The sequence below is a fragment of the Vulpes vulpes genome, chromosome 7 (genome assembly GCF_048418805.1).
Source record: "Vulpes vulpes isolate BD-2025 chromosome 7, VulVul3, whole genome shotgun sequence".
Taxonomy (NCBI): Eukaryota; Metazoa; Chordata; class Mammalia; order Carnivora; family Canidae; genus Vulpes; species Vulpes vulpes.
This window is the reverse complement of record NC_132786.1, coordinates 24,393,828-24,413,822: the sequence shown is the minus strand read 5'-3', so window position 1 is coordinate 24,413,822 and position 19,995 is coordinate 24,393,828. Positions and strand designations below refer to the sequence as shown.

Genomic DNA, 19,995 nt, shown 5'->3' with positions numbered 1-19,995 from the left:
GGTATCACCTGCCCCGCCGGTGCACACAGATGTGCCGGGCTGTGACCATGCCGTGGGAACGTGGACAGGTGTGCATGCCCAGGCAGCTATGTGTCTAGCACCCCAGTAGGCCTCAGCAGCCCGACCTGCTGTCCTGTTCTGTGTCACATGGGGCACCTCAGTCAACAGCTGCTCATGTGAGGGGATGTATAGTCTCCCTCCTGCCCGCTGTGCTGAAAACTCCTGGTGCTGGGACATCACGAGTGCCATCACATGGCGTGTGTCCTTTTGGGACGGGATTGGCTTGCTTAGCATCATGTCCTCAGGCTCACCAGGTCGCCAGTGGCAGGACTTCCTTCCTTTTCAAGGCCAGATCATAGTCTGTCGTGTGGATTTCGTTTACCCATCACCCCCTGACGTACACTCAGGTTGCTTCCAACCTGCAGCTATCATGTGTGATGTTGCCGCGTGGATGCACAAGTATCCTTGGAGCCTCGGCTTCCACCTCTTCTGGGTACAGACCCAGCGTGGACTTGCCAAATCATGAACCAATTGTATGGTTAACTTTTTGAGGATGTGCCACACCGTTTTCACCAGCGGCTGCACCGTTTTACATCCCCAACAACAACAACATACAAGGGCTCTAATTGCTCTGCGTCTTTTCCAACATTTACTATTTTCTTGTTTTGGAAGTAACCATCCTAATGTGTGTGAAGTGGTGTCTTGTTGTGTTTTTGATTTGCATTTTCCTAATGAGTGTGATGCTGAGCATCGTTTCATGTTTGTTGGCTATTTGGATATTTTCTTTGAAGAAATGTCTATTCAAGTCATTTCTCCCTTTTTTTTCCAAGTTGTTTCCCCATTTTTTAATTAGACTGTTTGCTTTTTGTTGTTACTGAGCTATAGAGGTTCTTTATATATTCTGAATATTAATCCCTTACAGATATGTGATTTGCAAATATTTCCTCCCATAGAACAGGGAAATTCTGTGGGAGAAAATATTTTCATTCTCCTAATGATGTCCTTGGTGCACGAAAGCATCTAGTTTTTATGAAGTCCCATTTGTCTATTTTTCCTGTCGTTGCCTGTGCATTTAGTGTCCTATCCAGGAAATCTTTTGCCAAAGTCAATGTCATGAAGATTTTCCCCACGTGGATCACTATACTGTCCACCTCAAACTAATGTAACACTGTATGTTAACGATGCTGGAATTAAAATTTAAAACACAATAAAATTTAAAAACACAAATAAGGAGACACTGCAGACCCAGGACAGCCTGGAGGCGGTGACTAATAGCTCAAGTCAATAAAAAACGGCCTCCAGCAAAACTCCATTACAAACGATGGGAAAGAAATAGAGTGGAAAGAGTGAAAAAGTAGAAGCAGCAGAGCCTGAAGAATTTGTGGTGGAAAAAGTGCTGGGACAATGTGTAGTGAATGAGAAGAATTTTATAACCAGGGACAAACCCATGTTGTTTCTGGGATGCCATCATTTTCGGGGACTTAAGAAATAAATTATTTAGGGGCACCTGGGTGGCTCAGCAGTTAAGCATCTGCCTTTGGCTCAGGGCATCCTCCTGGGGTCCTGGGATGGAGTCCCACATTGGGCTCCCCACGGGGAGCCTGTTTCTCCTTCTGCCTGTTTTCTCCTCTGCCTCTCTCTATGTCTCTCATGAATAAATAAAATATTTTTAAAAATTAAAAGAAAAAAAATAAATCAGTTAAACTAAAATTTTTCCTGAAACCGTAACCTTTCAAATTTTGTAATTAACCAATTTAAATATAATGTAGACAGTTTAAATCAAACAATTTAAAAGCAGCCATGTCAACCCATATCCATATTTACAGTCATATAAGTGCAAGTTTATTTGTAAAATCCCTTAAAGGAGCATTTTATCACCACCAACAACCTCCCCACCTGAAGGACAAACCCAGACAAGTCCTGGTGTATTTTAATTAGGTGAGCAAACTTGGTTGCATGGACATTGAAAGCCTCCTTCTGGTGAACCATTCCTTCCCAAGAAGCTGAAAGTCCCTGTGCTGCGTTGACAACAAAGTCACAATTCGTGGACCGCCTAAGGAGTTGCACATGGAAACCCAACCATAATCAGATGGTTAGAAACGTTGGCAGTTTCACCTGCTGGAATAAATGGGCAGACAGACTTCTAGAACCCACGTTCTTGACCTCCAAGTTTTTTCATGGCCCCAACTCATTCCTGATATGTGAGCTGTCTTCTCAGTATTTGAGCTACTGGTTCAGCAGAAACCAGGAAAAACAATAACATTGTAGTCAGAATGGTATCAAACTGTATATTGTTTATTGTAAATACTGGCCCACAGGGGGTCAATAAATAGTTTTACATTCAAAATAAACACAGGAATAAATAAAAGCAGTGACATTCACATGCCTGTCAAAGAATCACCGAAATATATAAAGCAAAAAAGGGCAAGTTTTCTCACCTCCTCGCCTTCATCTGCAGACGGGATGAGTCTTGAGTCTGTAGTGTGCATCACTTTAGACCTTTGTATATGAGCATGTACAACTTTTACTTATTTAGCTTGATTAGAGATATTTTCCCTAGAGCACATTGTGACCAATATGGAAAATGCACATGAGAATAATTTTTTAAAACCTGTCCCCAACTTTGTTTCTTATGCACTTACATTTAAAGTGGTGATGTACCATGGCTCTGTGTGCTCTAACACTTGGATTACCATTTCCCAGGTGCAGACAAGTGGGCTGACCTCCCCCAATGTCACACAGCATCAGGTGACCTCCCTGGGATGTGATGTCACAGCCTGTGTCCTTGATAGCCATGCTGTACTGTTGCCTCTTCCCTGCCAACCAACAGACCCACCCCATTTGTAAAGCCCACAGCAAATTGTCTGGTGTAGGAAACGCGGATCAAACCCACCATGAGCTATCATCTTATACCTGTTAGGGTAGCTGTTACTTTAAAAGAAGGAAGGGAGGGAGGGAGGAAGGGAAAGAAAGGGAAGAAAGGAAGAGGAGAAGAGAAGAAGAGGAGAAGAGAAAGAAGAGAAGAGAAGAGAAGAAAGAGAAAGAAGAAAAGAAAGAAAGAAAGAAAGAAAGAAAGAAAGAAAGAAAGAAAGAAAGAAAGAAAGAAGAAAAAAGAAAAGAAAGGGAGAAGAAAAGAAAGAAAAAGAAAAGAAAATTTCCCCCCACATTTTCTCATAAGAGATGTTAACTTTTAATAGCAGGTCAAAATAGGGCCATCTGGGGGGCTCAGTTGGCTAAACCTCTGACTCTTGATTTCAGCTAAGGTCATGATCTCAGGGTCACAGGATCAAGCCCCACATTGGGCTCCACCTTCAGTAGAGAATCTGCTTGGGGTTCTCTCTCCCTCTCCCTCTTTACCTCCCCCTTCTCTCTCTCGCTCTCTCAAATAAGTAAATAAATCTTTAAAAAAATATATCAGTTAAAGGTAGAAGGTGGAATATTAGCTTTGGGAACCATGAGAGATGACCAAGCAGAAAGATTAAATGGATTAGCTGAGTATCCTGCCCGTACACCATGACTCACTCTTATAAGTAATGATATCAAGATGACTTTTTTTAAAAAGCTTTTAAGCTTTTCCCAGCTTTAGTGAGATATACTTGGAGTAAAACACTGTATAAATTTAAGGTACACCACGTGGTGAATCGACAAATGTGTGTGTTATGAAACGATGGCCAAAGTAAGGCTAGTTAGCACCTCGTCTGCCTCACATGGTTGTGATTCTGTTTGTGGCGAGAACGTTTAAGGTCTGCTCCTTCAGTGACTGTCAAGCATGTAATCGTGCTGTGAGCTATCCAGATACCTTTCCTGACTAATAATAGTTCATGGCTCCTTGAGCTTCTTGAAAGCTGCTGCTCCTCCAGAGATGCACTGCGCAGTACGCAGCCATGAACCCCACGTGTCTACTCAAGTGAATTAAAGTTTGGGAATCGGTACCTCCATCGTGCTGGCCACACATCTCGCGCCCAATGCCACACATGACTCGTGGCTGCCACAGAGGGTGACATAGCACCTCTGTCGTCACAGGGAGCCTCACGGGGCCATGGGGCTCTAGGGAACTGCGCTGAAGGTGGGCATCCCCAGGTACCCGCCACCCCGTTTTCTCCAGCCCCACAGCAGCAGCCTCTGGACTCATCCCCCAGCTGGGTTCTGACCTCATGTGTTCTCCACACAGCATCCACACGGCATCTACTTGGCGTCTGAAAGAGCAAGCCCTCAGAAGCCTTGCTGACTCTCGCATCTCACCACTGCAGCCTCTGACTGTGGAGCTCGGGGCCTTTGCACATACTGCTCCATGGCTCCCCAGCTTCTTTCTCCTCTCATGGATCCTGCTCTACCTCATGGCCACGGTCGCCATGCCACGGTGACCCTCTCGTGGCAAAGCCACGGAAGTGTTGTTTCAGCCTGGCATTTATTGAACACCTTGCCAGGGTTGGTGTCAGGGAAGGGGGTGAACAAGGCAGGACAACCCTGTCATCCTCCCTGAGGTTCTCCCCTATGGGGAGAAACAGACGGAGCCCAAAACTGCGGTCTGCAGGGCCATGAGCACCAGGAGTACCCTCACCTGGGTTGCAGGGCCCTGGGAGGTACCTCACTCCCCACCCGGGGCAGAGCCTTGAGCAGGGCTGTGGACTCCTGTCTTCGGAGCAGAATGGGATATGAGGCTCCTGCGTTCCAACACCTTGTAAACTAAGGCAACAGAGCTCAGAGGTTTGGTGATGGGCCAGAGGGCCCCCCAGCCGACCAGGTCAACATAGATCCCTGGTCTTTCTGCAAATGGCAGAGCCGAGGTCGAGGCACTAGAGGGCAGCCAGAGCCCCAGAGTCAGCACTGCAGAAACTCAGGCAGCAGGAGTGGTCATGAACGCGGGAGCAGGGGAGGGGCCCGAGGAGCCTGCACAGGGCCCGGGGTGAAAGGACACCCAACCTGGGTCAGTCTGGAGCCACCAGGGAAGCAACAGTGCAGGCAGGGTCTGGACAGGAGAGCTGGGGTGTGCAGTCTTCCGTCATCTGCTGTCGCCGCATGTTCCGCGCTTCCCACACCAAGCTGCCAGCACACGGGTCAGACAGGGTCAGAGGCGGCCATGGAGCTGGGACCTGGCCAGACTGGGCAGGGGAGAGAACGAGACACCACGGGCCGGGTACTCCCAAGATCCTACGGTGGCTCCTAACTGGTCTCTGGCCCAGGGGCCTGGCAGCATGGACGAGCAGCGCGGGGCTGGGTGGATAGCTCAGGGCACAGACTTGCCAGCGGGTAGATGCATTGCCCGCTCCCCCAGCCCTCCTGGGTCAGGTCTGCTCCTGGAGTCGCCCGCAGTCCCCTGCCCAGGCCGGCCCGTCCATGGGGGCACGTGAGAAAGCACAGACCAGCTCAGCCTAGCCTCACTCAGTTGGTGTTTAGGCCCAGCCCTTCTGGGGACCATGGGCACCAGCAGCCAATCCACCTGTCCCCACCCCCGTCCCTGCAGGCATCACCACCTGTCTGTCCTGCCAGCCCCACGGGCACCTACAGAGCCTGCTGGTGCCGTGGCCCGCCCTCTGCGGGGCCTGGGTGTCTGCCCCCGGCCAGGAGCCTCTCCCTGGAGACCCCTGCGCCCAGCCCTTCTGGGAGCTCGTGCTCACTTCCTCCCCACACAGCCAGGGCGTGTCCCGTCCTGGTGGCAGGGAGTCCCCAGCACAGCTGTCTGGGTTGTTGGGCAGTGGCAGCTCACGTGCTGTGCTCAGTAGGATCCTGAGGCTTCTCACGGGAAAGGGCGCTGTCTGGCTGGGCTGCAGTACTGGGGACAGTGCTCTATCCCACTGAATTAGCGACTCTTTCTAAGGGCCTCCCCCCAGTCCCCTGGGCTGACCTAGGAAGGACACACCCCATAAGTGCTAACAGTCCCGCGCTGTCCTGACGACCTCCAGGCTCTCTCCCGAGGGGTGAAGGATCTGATCTCCTTCCTGAGGCTGCAAGGAGTCAGAAGAGGGCCCAGTGCTTCACCGTTGGCACCCCACCCCCCCACCACCCCAGGCCGTGGCTCTGAGAGCCCCTCCCCGTCCCCCCTCCCCCCGTGGCCACGGCTCTGAGTCAGAGGTAGCCCTGAGACCAGAGCGGGGATGGGCTGGGGACCCTGTGGCGCCGTTCCGGAGTGTCCCCACCACTCACAACCGACCGCTGACTGACTTAGTATCACAATCCTAGCAAGCAGGGGACTGTGAGCCATCCATGCCAACAACATCGCTTCCCAGAATTTAATTCTGGACGTTTCTAAGCGTCGGTTTGACTTTCCTGAGTGTCCGACTCTGGCTCTGCGCTAGCCGCCCTCCTGGTCCCGGGACAGCCCATCAGACGTCCCCTCCTCTCCCACCCTTCCCCTCTCAGGTGCTGGTCCAGAGGGCATTACTCGTAGCATTTCATCCAAGGGGCGGGTTGGGGCGGCCACCCAGGAGGGAGGGCGCATGTCCCCAGCCCTCTCCTGTGGCTTCCAGCAGGGACGGTCCACAGGGTCCCAGCACACAGAGCAGCCCTCAGGATACAAGAGCTGCTGGAAGAGGTTTTAACAGCTCCAAGGGGGGGGGGGGGTCAGTCAGTGGAGCCTCTGCCCTCGGCTCAGGTCATGATCCTGGGGTCCTGGGATGGAGCCCCATGTCGGGCTCCCTGCTCAGTGGAGAGTCTGCTTCTCCTTCTCCCTCTGCCTCTGCCCACCCCCTACTCATGCTCTCTCTCTCCTCTATCTCTCTCTCAAATAACCTTTAAAAAAAAAAAAAAAACAGCTTCAAGGACTAAAAGAAAGTGCCCTAAACTGCCTTAAAATGAGAGAGGTTTTATCAGAGTCTGGATCCCACACTAAACCCTCAAGACTTCTTTCCGGAAGGACTAGGCCTCGGTCTCTGCCTGCTGCACCAGGGTCCACCCCACACCAGAGGCTCCAGGATCTGTGACTCCGGCCATAGGAGGGAGCAGCCATGGGCGTGCCTGGAAGCCAGTGTAGACCGTAAATGAGCAGATTCTCCCTCGGGAGAGCCCAATCTCGGAATCCAAGAGCTCCTGACATGCTATGGGTGCTGAGAATTCTTTTTTTTTTTTTTTTTTTATTCATACTCTTACACACACAGAGAGGCAGAGACACAGACAGAGGAAGAAGCAGGCTCCACGCAGGAAGCCCGACGTGGGACTCAATCCCAGGACCCCGGGGTCACGCCCTGAGCCAAAGGCAGATGCTCAACCACCGAGCCACCAAAGGGCCCGGTGCTGAGAATTCTAACAGCTGGTGTGGCACTGCGTGAGACCCTGCAAGGAGCCTCAGGCCGGGGAAGAAGAGCACCTGAGCCCCATCACCAGCCCACGGGTGGGGGACAGTCCCACAGAGCCCACACTCGGGGCCTCCGCCCAATGGCCCCCAGGGTGCTTCTGACCACACTGGCTAGAGAGAGGCAGCGCCGAGTGTGGGGTGTTGCAAACCGTCTCCCCACCCCCTCCATGTAGGCTTTAACCTTCCTACTGCAAGCCCGTTCCTGGAAGAGGCCAAGTCCTGTGTGCCGTTGCCCCCGAAGTGTGCATGTGGCCCCAGACGCCCGGCCTACTCCGGAAGCAGCAGGGCCTCAGTCCTTGGCCGCTGTGGGGGACCCCACACCCAATGACCCCTGGACCCGCTGGCCCAGCGCCCCCTCATCCCCATCTCCCCACTGGGCAGTGGGGCAAACTCACCCTTTGTTCCAGGCTGTCTCAGGGGCACAGGTTCCCTTTATTTCTATTTACTGTTTTCAATCCATCATTGAACTTTATTTTTCTTATTTAGATTTCAGTGACCACACAGAACAGTGTTGGCTCCAGGGGCAGAAATTAGGGATTTGTCACAGTGCTCCTCTGACAGGTGCCTCATGCATGCCCGTTCCCCATGCAGCCCAGCCCAGCCACCTCCTCCAGCCGCCCTCCAGGTGTTCTCTGTCTCACGACTCTCTTCCCCCTCTCCTTTTTCTTCCCCTTCCCCTGTGTTCATCTGCTTTTGACAAAACACTGTTAAAACGTCCATACTACCCAAAGCAACCTGCACATTTAACGCAATCCCTATCGGCGTACCACCAGCTTCGTTCACAGGACAGGAATGATCCTAAAGTGCCTACAGGACCAGGGCCGACCCTGAACAGCCGAGCAGGAGGCATCACGAACTGGACTCCAAGGTCTATTACGAAGCAGCTGTGATCATCAAGACAGTGTGGTCCTGGCACAAAAACACGCAGAGCAACGGAACAGAACAGGGGAAACGTGGGCTCCCTTTAAAACAAGATTAGATGTGTTGAGGCCTTGCTGTCAGCTTCCCAGGACTTGAGTCCTGTCTTTTCCTGGAATGAGTTTCTCCGGGGACCCCACCTGCCCAGCTCCGTGAGGGTCCATCTGGCTGCTCCAGGGAGAGCTTTCTCCTCCTCCCTGCGAAGGCCCTGACGTAACACGGGGGAAATGTGTAACGCTCCTGCGCCCATAGGGTGCATTCCTTACCTGGAAGTTTCCTGTAAGGCCACCATATTGGCTGGGAGCTCACGAGGGGCTGAGCACCATCCCCACAGCCTCAGGAGGGGCAGGCGCTCCATCCTGTCTGCTCAAGGACGGGGACTAGGGATTGACACGGGTGCAGGTGGCCATTCCGCCATCCCTCCTCCCCCAGGGGACACGTTGCCAGAGACAACTGTTCCCTTTGTGCTGGTACATGTGGTTCAGCCTTGTCTCCTCCCACCATCTCCCTTGCCCACCTTTGTCCCTCTCTACCTGTCTCACCTGCTGCGCCGGGAACACATCACTGGCAGCTCGGGCGCCACCAGAATACGCCACTGAACCGCAGGACTTTCAAACTTATGACAACCTTGGAAATCTTCACATTAATCTCCTGGCTCTGTGCCAAGGCAGCGATGCACTCACTCAGATCGTGCAGACGAGCAGGGCCCCTTCCGCCTGGAGCAGCCTGGCTGCCGATGATGGCAGCCACCTGCTCTGGTGACCAGGGATACACCGTCCTGCCTAGACAAGCAGGAGCAGGGGCAGCTCCACCCTGCTGTGAGTTGAGATGATGCGCAGAACGTGGCACCTCGTGTGGCACGTGGGTCCTCGTCTACCTCGGAGGCAGCCACCCACTCCCACATTTTGCATTTTTGTACTGGTGGATGTGTCTCAACTCTTTGTCTCCTAGAAATAGAAAAACAACACACGTTGAATTAATGAAAAGGTCAAAATTTCAAACCCAAATAGTATTATTTCTGTGAAGCTCAGATCCCCTGTTGTGAGACGATGCTCTCTGGGGAAAGGTCTGTCAGTGACGTTCGGCCAGTGAACGCATCCAAGGGCATCATTACCTTTCCTTAGCATTTGAAACCCTCATTGGATGCCTCGTCTTTAAAGGCCAATGTAATATAACATTTATTAGTCTAATTTCTCATGACTCAAAAAAATTTTTTTAATCCTGTGCAGTTACAATTAAAGCTTATATGCTTCCTATTTCAAAAACATTCTTGGAAACACCACCACAAGGGGATCCCTGGGTGGCTCAGTGGTTTAGCGCCTGCCTTCAGCCCAGGGCATGATCCTGGAGTCCCGGAATCGAGTCCTGCATCGGGCTCCCTGCATGGAGCCTGCTTCTCTCTCTGTCTGTGTCTCTGCCTCTCCCTCTCTCTCTCTCTGTGTCTCTCATGAATAAATAAATAAAATCTTTAAAAGAAAAAAAAGAAAACGCCACCAAAAAAAAAAAAAGAAAAGAAAAAGAACAGTAAGTTGTAGCTTCTAATGGTGATGAGCATGGTCAGTAACCTAGATGGACCCCTGACAGCAACATCTCAGGCCGCGCTTCTGAACCGATGCACGCGGGAACTGCTGCCTGTCAGGCCTGCTGAGGGAGGAGTGTAGTCACCTCGACTTGGCCTCTTAGCCCAAAGCGAGCCCGGCTACAGGAGTGGGACAGCCTAGAGTGGTCACCTTGTGTCTGAGCTCACCGCCATCTGTGTGTTGTCTGTTGCAGGCGCTAAGGAGATTGATATCGCCGCGACCCTGGAGCACTTGAGAGACCAGAGACCAGGCATGGTCCAGACCAAGGTACTGTTCACCAGTCCTCAGGGGCCGCAGGGCCGTCAGGGGCGGCCAGTCCTCAGGGACTATGGGGTCACCAGGGGCAGCCAGTCCTCAGGGGCTGTGGGGGCGTCAGGGGCATCTCTCTGAGGTTCCTTCCGAGCAAGGCAAGAGAAGGGGACAGGGGACTCCCACACGCAGGTCCCAGGCAGGACACAAGGGCCCCTCCTGGGAGGGAGACCAGTGGTTCCAGCAACCACCCTCATTTCAGCACAAACAGACACAGTAGAGTCTTCAGCCTGTGGAGCCTTCCCCCCACCAGATCTGGGAGGGGTGAGAGCATCACATCTTTATAAAAAGAGGTTGGTGATCGGGGCACCTGGATGGTGCAGTTGGGTAAGTGACTCCTGGTCTTGGCTCAGGTCAGCATCTCAGGGTCGTGGGATCGAGCCACACTGGGCTCTGTGCTGAATGCGGGGTCTGCTTGGAATTCTCTCTCCCTTTGCCCCTCCTCCCCCTACATGCGCTCGCTCTCTTGCTCCTCTTGCTCTCTCTCTCTCTCTCTCTCTAAAATAAATAAATCTAAAAAAAAAAAAAAAAAAAAAAGAGGTCAGCGGTAAACCCCAGCACCTTGTCGTGGAATGTTCTAGATTCACTCATCCCGCCAGCCTCCCCCACCTCTGGCCCTCGGAACCACAGCTCTGCTGTGTGGTCATCAGAGGTCCCCGCGGGGTCCTCAGGGCCTCCAGTGCCTCAAAGTAGCTGGTCTGTATACTTAATGAAAAGGACTTATGTGCAACGAGAATAAACACAAGATTGCGGGGTGGCTTTGGGTTACGCAGAGCTAGCAGCAAGGGTGGCATGATGTTCCTCCAGCGTTTGGAAAATCCAGCGTCCACGTCTGTTCCCTGAAAGGCCTGAGCCATAAGATACCAGTCTTGTCTTCCTCAGGGTACTCTTGACGCCTGGTGCTGCTAACACCTGCACAGAAGACCAAAGTCAGTAGCAGAAGCCCTCGCAGAACCGCTACTTCCTGCCTAAGGGGACTTGAAGCCTTAAACAAGCGCTCCGGAAAGAGGAGCTGGCCTCAGGGCCCGAGGATGGGCTTTGGCCTGGTTATCCCGCCCCCGGGGTCTCACTGTTCCCCCTGGAGCATACCAGCGGCCCCCAAGTCCCCCCTCTGTCTAAATCAGACATAACCCAGTCTGAGCTGGGTGGGAGAGGAGACAGCCAAATCCACACATTCTGCTGAGAACAACGAAGCCACGCGCTTCATAGGGCTACGCTGCGCATTTTGAACTGGAACCATAGCTCACGGGTCCTTCCCCAGCACCATGTGCCTGCCCCATCCCCACCCCCACAGGTTGTTATGAGAATCACATGTGATTAGCGTGAAGACTTTATCGATGGTGATACATTTTGTTTTCTTAGGGTTTGTTTTTTAATTTGCAATTTTGTAATTATTTTAGACCTGCAAAACACTTGCAGAAATAATCTGCGTCATTGGCAGACGCCCTCAGGCTCCCCCTGCCAGCGTCACCACAGGAGATGGAGGCCAGGAAGCCATCATCAGTATGAGCTACTGACTCAGGCATCGGCCATGTCCCAGCTCACCCGTGTCCCCAGTGAGCCCTTGCTGGACAGGACCGCCCCCCCATGCATTCCGTGGTCATGTTCTGCCCCCCAATGCATCTCCCTAGTGGGACGGCTCGGTGGCCTCAAGAGGTCTTGGAGAGCTGGGCAGGCATGGCTTGGGGTTGGTAGACTGCCCTGCTTGGGTTTATCTGACGTTCTTGTGATCGTTCCAGTTGTTCCTATTGGGCAGGAACATCCCAGAAGGTCGCACATGACCCTGTTTTCTCTCCTTGGATTGCTCGGCTCAGGGGGCATCCACCCAGTTATTCCTCTTGGTAATGGGCAGTGTCCTGCAGGAGAAGCTTGGCGCCGCTCATGTCTCTCTGCTGTCTCGCTGTCAGACTTCAGCAGGTGACTCTGCCTCGGTGACAACCTTTGGGTCTTGTGCTCACGGAGGGTCCACCCAGTTGGCGGAGTGGGGTCCAACACGGCAGGGTCTGGTCACCACCCCTGAAGGGTTGGCCGCACCTGGTGGCTGAGATGGTGGTGGGAGAGCAGCGCCACCTGTCAGCAGGGGTGAACCACAGATCCTGCATCTGCCTGGATCCTGGTGCTGCCTGGGACTGTTTCCTGCTCTACTGACAACCTGCAGGAAACCTCAGGTGCCTCACCTCGCGCTCCCCGCCCTGGGGTGCACCTCCAGCAGGCCTCCTACACCCCGGCCAGTGCAAGGATGCCCCAAACACACTCCGGGGTGGGCCTAGCAAACTACAGGGACGATGCCCGACTCAGCACAAAAGACATTCAGACCTCTGGTCTGCGTCCAGTTTGATAAAACGGACTCTGGTGCCCGGGGCGAGGGCCGCCAGGCCCTGCCGGGAAGGAAGATAAAGCTGTAGTCGTGACCACTGTGTGTCACAGAGCTGCTCAGGTTAGTGACTGACTGAGTGAATGACCAAACATTCGCGCTATAGCACCTTGGGTCAGATTACTTAGCTGTCGCTTGTCGCCCAGACGACAGAGCACCTGCCTCCCCAGCCTCCCTGCAGGAACCCACCCTCTTCCTACAGGTAGGGGTTTAAAAGTTGTCCTACGGTGTGCGCGTAGAGGTAGTTCCCGAGATTTTCACATCAAAGCTGACATCCCATCCTAGTTTATGACAGCTTCACCCAACATGACTCCAGGACACTGAACTTTCCCTAAGGTTCAACTTAACAAAAGGAGAATTTCTGTGGGAAACGATAGTGCCGCACGGCCCAAACACTCTTCCATAGAAGCCAAGAGAAGGTCTCCCGTGGGCCGTTCATTCAAACACGGTGGTCAGGTTGCCCCACATGAAGGACAGATGGTGGGCTCCATGGACCAGGACCCAGCGGAGCCCCGACCCCGGCACACAGCATGACTGCACAGCCTCATCCGTATGTTCAGAGAAGCCACCAACAGCTGCTTTTCCCCCTGGACACAAACCCTTGGCCGAACAAAACATGGACATATCACACGTGTCTACCTGAGGACAGACACGGAAGACACAGCCCTGGCCATGCAGCTGGCATCTGTCACAGGGATGAGACTCCAACAGAAGGACGTGTCCCCCGGTCCCCATCGCCACGCATTTGTCAGCCTTGAGCATCCATCGTCCACCGCCTGTGTCGGGACAGGCTCCCCCAACCCCCTGCAGGGCATCTCGGGAGAGGTGCCTCCTTAATCAAGGCCTGAATGCTCTCCATAACAACATTCCCTTTTTTACGTTGGTCACTCTTAAGAATGAAAGCTCATTGACCTGTGTGTCCCCAGGAAGCAGTGATGTCTGGTTGGCCCGGGGCGGGGGGGGGGGGGGGGGATGCACACCGTGTATACAGGCAACGTCCATGCCCCCTGCACCTCCCTGGCTTGTTTCTGCATTTGGATTTCACCCTGTCCATGTTCCACTCCACAAGCACGTCTCCCTAAGGCTGGACTCACCTTCCTGGAGACAGGGCACCGTCCCACATGTGTTCACACCTCCCCATAGTCTGGAGCAGCAAGTACTGATGGAAATGAGTGTAATCCGGTGCAGAGCCCTTGGCCCCGCCCCTCCCCTGCTCCATCACAACCCACCTCATCACTTTGAGATCATCCCCTCCATCCCTCCTTGTGTCTGTCTCCCCTGTGCACCTACGTGTACATGTAGACGTACATATGAACACATACATGCATGCATACAAACATGGATGCACTGTATAGACATACACATGTGTGTGCCCTTGTGCATATATGTGCGTATTCACATGTGTGCACCTGCATGTATGCACACACAGTCCTGCATTCATGTGCACGTACATACACGTGTGCACACACTCATGCATGCACAGATGTGTGCATGCATGCAGGTGTGCACATGCATACACAGTTGTGCATTGTGTGTGTAATGCACATACACATGTGCACATGTGTGCAGTCATGTACATGCACACATGTACATGTACGCACTCATGTGTGCACATGTGCACACGTATGTACTCGTGCATACACACGTGCACACCCATGGACGTGTGCACACGCGTGCACCCTATCCCTGGCCTGCTGTGCTAACACATGTCAAGGACGGAGCCAGGGCTGGTCCCTGTGGAGGACGGCTGCCCCCGGGGAACAGAGGGCATGCTGTCTGGACCGGCCTTATGGGAGAGGCGGGAAGTGCTGCCCCTGAGGGGTCGTTGGCCCTCCATGGAAGACAACAGCCACTCGCTCTGGCTCCCCTTGAAATTGGGAACGATGAAAGTACTGTGGGTCCAGCCAGCCCTTTGTGCGAGCCATGAGGATCCAAATAGGAATCTGAGTGTAACTCTAAATGCAAACACACACACACGCAGCCTGCCACCCCCAACACCTCCAATGACCCTCGCAGCCACCACCACAAAAGCACGTCAGGTGTGGCGTCTGCCCAGCCTTTCTTCGAGGCCCACCCAAACAACTGAGGGGCCAGCTCAGATCTGTCAGTGGAGGTGGTGCCACCAAAAGTGGGGGTGCCTGGTCTCCACCTGTGACCAGTGAGGCACTGGCACCACCACTCCTCGGAACTACCACTCGTGGACATGTCTCAAGGCAGGAGCAGGGTGGCTGATGAGCCCTGACCCATCGCCCACCGGCCCTGAGGAGCACCACACGCCTCTACCGCAGGCCCTTTGTCACAGGAACTGCCCCCCGCCAACAGCCGATGCACCCAGAGCCGCCTCCTGTGGCAGGACCCAGCGCCATGAAACCTGTGCATCCCAGAGGCCCATCCACTCCAGGGGACACACGATCAATACTGTAACAATTTAAGCCACGCCTCCTGTCATGTGTCACACATCCTGCGAACACAGTGTCTGGATGATTATGATCAAGGCACAGGTGCAAGTCTGCCATCTGCTTTTGCCACTTGACCTTGTGGCACACACATTGCCTCCCTGCCTCCCCACCAGGTACTCTTGACAGCTGCATAGGACTCCAAGTGCGTGAACACACATCTGTCTTCATGCTTGCCCACTTTCCCATAAACGTTGTCTTGGGATGGACTTCCGGTGTGTCTCAAGCTGGAAGCAGGCATATGACATATGACATGAGAGTTCCAGGGGGTCTCTTCATTTTTTTCACATTTTAAATCATCACAAAGCCTTGGTCCACCCATTGGCAAGCAAGTGTTTTGGGAAGAAATGGTCTGGTGTGGCTGTTCACACGTAACAAACCCGGATCCTCCAAAGGACACATCCCACTGAACGAGCTGTTAGCTGGAGAGACGGTGGGGCATCTCTCTGAGGTTGCTTCCGAGCAAGGCAAGAGAAGGGGACAGGGGTCTCCCACACGCAGGTGCCAGGCAGGACACAAGGGCCCCTCCCGGGAGGGAGACCAGTGCTTCCAGCAACCAACCACATTTCAGCACAAACAGGCACAGTAGAGTCTTCAGCCTGTGGAGCCTTCCCCCCACCAGATCTGGGAGGGGCAAGAATATTCCGCTTTTGTGGGGTGAGCTGTGCACCAAGGCCCAGAGCGTCAAAGAGTGATTGCAGGATCCCGGTGACACGCTGGGGCCATGGTGTGCGCAGTGTCCTCGCGTCCTCTTCTCATGCACATCTGCGCAGTGTGAGCGCAGGCGCAGCCCCGAGGACCCTTCCCTCCTGGCCTCGGGCTCCACCCCTCACAGCAAACCAAGGCGGCTGCCTCCCCCAAAGGACACACACTGGTAGCTCGGGACATTTCTCCCCACAAAGGGGCCGGCGGTATGGGCGGGGCGCTGTGGCTGGTCCTCTACCCCCCTCAGCCACCCCAGCCCCTGGTAGAGGCACTGTATTAGTCCATGCAGGTCATCGCTTTGATGCCAGTGCAAGGAGCATGCCAGAGGACACAGCCTGTTGTCCCAGAGTGAGCACTGAATTACCCCGCAGTTCTATTGTTTCTGCTACTTACTGGGTATCCACAGTGGACTTTGGTCATGATTTTTTGGATCTGGAGCTACTCTGCCACTTGAATTGTCAAGTATTAAGCCATCAGTGGGGCTTTCCTTGCCCAGAAACTCCCAATCGATGATGGTGGCCATCATTTGCCAGTCCTGGGCTTCGCTGGTACGATTGAGATGTGCCCACAGCCCACCTGAAGTTTCTCGAGCAGCGTTGGGGGTGTCGTGTGGCAAGTGTGTGCAGGGGAATGGTCTGTGACCCTCCCGTTGCTGAAGCCTGTGCTCCCAGAGGACAGAACAGTCCTGACAGTGCCCTCATGTCTACCTCCTGGTCTTGCAGGGTTTGGCCTGAGGCAGCTGCCCTGTCCAGCGTGTGGCTAGGAGCACGCATGTGCACACGCACGTCTAAGGCTGGCCACGCCGCGGGTGAGGTGGGGTCTCCTGGCAGATGGAACAGGGTGGGGCTGATGCCCGTGACAGCGAGGACACTACCCTGCTCCCTTTCCGAGGGGCAGTGGCATGGCGGGTTCCACGGCGGGTTTGCACGCAGCTGGAGGGGAGGCTGGAGCTCAGAGCGCCAATGTGGCATCTGCCCCAGGCCTGCACTCCACCGTGGTCATTGTCACCGCACAGTCAGAGGGTACCAAGTGGGGGCTTCTGCTTGCTGGGGCCTCGGCAGCTCCTCCCGGTAATGAAAGATGAGCCTTTCCCACGTGACGAATTCTAATCGCCATCAACATGGGGTATTTTTTTTTAAGATTTTATTTATTTATTTATTTATTCATGAGAGACGTAGAGACACAGGCAGAAGGAGAAGCAGGCTCCATTCAGGGAGACCGATATGGGACTCGATCCCAGGATCCTGGGATCACTCCCTGAGCTGAAGGGAGACACTCAATCACTGAGCCCCCCAGACGTCCAACCCGGGGCCTTATCTTGCAAACCACTGCCCTCTCCTTTCTGTGGAGATACATGACCTATGTTGTTTTTGTTGTTTTTTGTTTTTCTGAACTATTTCTTTCTGCAAAATAACACAGCAGAGCTAAAGGGCGGAGCTGAGAGGAAAGTGGCCCCACTCACCTCTTCTTCCCTTTCTTGTCCCTCCAGGAGCAGTTTGAGTTTGCACTGACGGCCGTGGCGGAGGAGGTGAACGCCATCCTCCGGGCCCTCCCACAGTGAGCGTCCACCTCCACCACTGGCTGGGAGGACCCCACACCCCTGGCCGTGTCCTCGGTGCCCCTGCCTCATCGCCATCACCGTCAATGCAGTCTGCCGGGTACAATGTGCATCTGTGTTCAGCCAAATCATAATTGGGAGAGGTTTGTGGGATCGTCCAATCACAGGGACAGTCACTTTTTCTGTGTTCGCTTCCTTGAAAGAAAAATTACTTTTCCTTAAAGCACATACTCACCTTCTCAATTGCAAACTGTGTCGTAGCAATGACGCAGTCCTATGTGTCCTGGACTGTCTCCAGGGAGCGCTGAAGGTTGGATCAGCTGTGCAGGGAGGGGACCCAGGGAAAGCTGGCCGGGCACCGCCTGAAGGCCTAGGGCACCGCAAAGACGTGGCACTTGTCTTTAGGACGACTTATCACTGGGAGGAACCCCTGGCTTATTCAGGAACTAGAGCAACAGACTGTTACTGCCCTGCTGCTCTGGGGTAAATAATAATAAAACCGTCACTGCTCCCCCCCGTGCTCCCCACGCTCCCCGACGCCCACTCCCGGCACTGTTGACACCTGCCCCGGGATGGGCAGGGGCCCCAGGGCACCGCCTCGCAGGCCAGCCACCCCAAGTGAGGCCTCACATCGGCAGCCAGTCTAGAGACACACTTATAACTTTAAAATATGGGTTTCCACACTGCAAAAGCAGATGCAGCCAACAAACTCTTTCCTTGGGGGTAAGTAACCAGAATCAGGGGAGCCGGTCTGGCAGGTCAGAAGCTCCATGGCCCCCGAGGAGCATGAGGAACCCCCGCCACCATCAGGCACCTCTGCTGCCCTCCCAGGGTGTGTCCTGGGCCCTGTGGCTTCCAGAGCAGACCCTGGGTACCCCATTCCCAGGAGGTGACGCAGGGTGACATGTATTTTTCTGCTTTGCTGGGTGTGACATCATAGCACCAGGGAGAAAAGTGGAGATGGCAGTGCCAGCCCCGGGCCTCCTCCCCAGTCACCTAGGTCAGGCACTTGTGCAACTCGCACAGACGCGAGCATCTAGGGGTGATTCCGATTTGCCCCCCACCCCCCAGAGACGGAGGAACTCATTTCTCTGGGATCGGGACGACAGTTTCCAAGAAGGCGTGCAGATAGCTCCGGATGCTGCAGCTTCCGTTTTAGGAGTGGTTATGAGCACATCCCGGTCCCTTTCCACGTCCTGCTTCCTGCGCACATTCTCTCCACCCTAAATAGATTCTACGTCCCAAAAACCAGTAGCCTTGGGAGAGCGGCCTGTGCCTGGGGAGGAAGATGCCAAAATACTGTTTGTGTCTTTAAGTGGTACCGTCATGTCATCTGCTCTATAGATCTATAGTTTTTGCCAGAGTCGTTACTCCCTATCTGGAATCTAAATAATGAATAGAAACTAATTTATCTGAGTATAGGAATCATATACCTACTTGTAATTTCTAACTCCTTATGTTTCGAGAGAGATCCTCCAGCGTGAGATATATGAATATATTTAATTGTGTCAGATTAAACTTTTGATTTCACACTCGAGTGGTCTTCATTTGGGGAGTACAGAGCAACTCTCCCTGCCCATCCTTTGCCCCCAGATGTTGGGGAGCAAGTCCAGGCCTGAGAATATTCCGCTTTTGTGGGGTGAGCTGTGCACCAAGGCCCAGAGCATCAAAGAGTGATTGCAGGATCCTGGTGACACGCCGGGGCCATGGTGTGCGCAGTGTCCTCGCGTCCTCTTCTCATGCACATCTGCGCAGTGTGAGTGCAGGGGCAGCCCCAAGGACCCTTCCCTCCTGGCCTCGGGCTCCACCCCTCACAGCAAACCAAGGCGGCTGCCTCCCCCAAAGGACACACACTGGTAGCTCGGAACATTTCTCCCCACAAAGGGGCCAGCGGTATGGGCGGGGCGCTGTGGCTGGTCCTCTACCCCCCTCAGCAACCCCAAAGACACAGGGCTGCATGTGTCAGCTTGTCCGGGAATTAGGTAACGGCTAACTGTGCCTGCCGGCGTGAGGCTCTCCGCGTCAACCCAAGCACTGGTGTGTGTTTCTCAAGAGATCAGCCCCCCAGGTCTCGCTGGGGGAGCACCCAGCTATAAGGCCTCTTAGGCTCCCCTTTCCTGAATCAGCCTCGCGTTCAAACCCTGCCTGGGTACAGACTCATGTTCCCCACACACTGTAAGTTACTGACGCTGGGGTCACTGATGCTTCGCAGATGCAGGCATCACACAAGGGAGGCTGCTCACACCAAGCACGTGTCTGAATGGGCACGTGGCAGGCTGCAGAGCCATGAAACGGCTCCCTCCCACCAGGAGCATGCAGGAATGCTGCACAAAATACTAATACGTGGCACACACCAGCTCTAAAGACAGGACGTAGCCGGGACCGGGGATCGGTGTGGGCAGAGTGTGGACACCCAGCCGCACCAGGGCTAAGGGTTCAGAGCTGCCCACTCAGACCCTGCATGGCGGCCCTGGGAGGCGGCGTGTTCGAGAGCTGTGTCATCCCTACGTGTCCACTGCAGAGGTGTGCCGAGCTCGTCCTAGATCTGCACCTGCCAGCACAGAGTAGTAACACACCATGCCCCCTTCACAATCAGGGCCATGTAGCCCCGTCTTCTCCACCACCCATGATGATTGTCTGGAAGTCAACATAATGAGAGATGAATCCCCAGACTGTCGTACCTGCTGATCTCTGTGATGGAAATACCCTCCCGAAGAGTGATTCCCACAAGGGAAGGGCAGGGAGTGGCCGGAGTGGCCAGAGACTCCAACACAGCTCCTGGAGACAGGGGAAGGCAGTCAGAG

At 54.0% G+C, this 19,995-nt stretch overlaps 1 protein-coding gene across 16 annotated transcripts in view; it reads left to right on the top strand.

Moving 5' to 3' along the window:
• Positions 1-18,723, top strand: part of PTPRN2 (protein tyrosine phosphatase receptor type N2) — a 724,029-nt gene extending 705,306 nt beyond the window's left edge. For 13 of the 16 annotated variants that reach the window (XM_072763267.1, XM_072763274.1, XM_072763268.1 and 10 more), the window contains 2 exons: positions 9,983-10,056; positions 17,123-18,723. In XM_072763267.1, the coding sequence (XP_072619368.1) occupies positions 9,983-10,056; positions 17,123-17,194 (146 nt within the window). In that variant the 3' untranslated portion in view covers positions 17,195-18,723. Of the gene's footprint in view, positions 1-4,171; positions 6,750-9,982; positions 10,057-17,122 lie in introns of those variants that run through there. The other 3 variants (XM_072763275.1, XM_072763283.1, XM_072763269.1) reach the window with 3 other exon arrangements.
• The last annotated feature ends 1,272 nt before the right edge of the window (positions 18,724-19,995 follow it).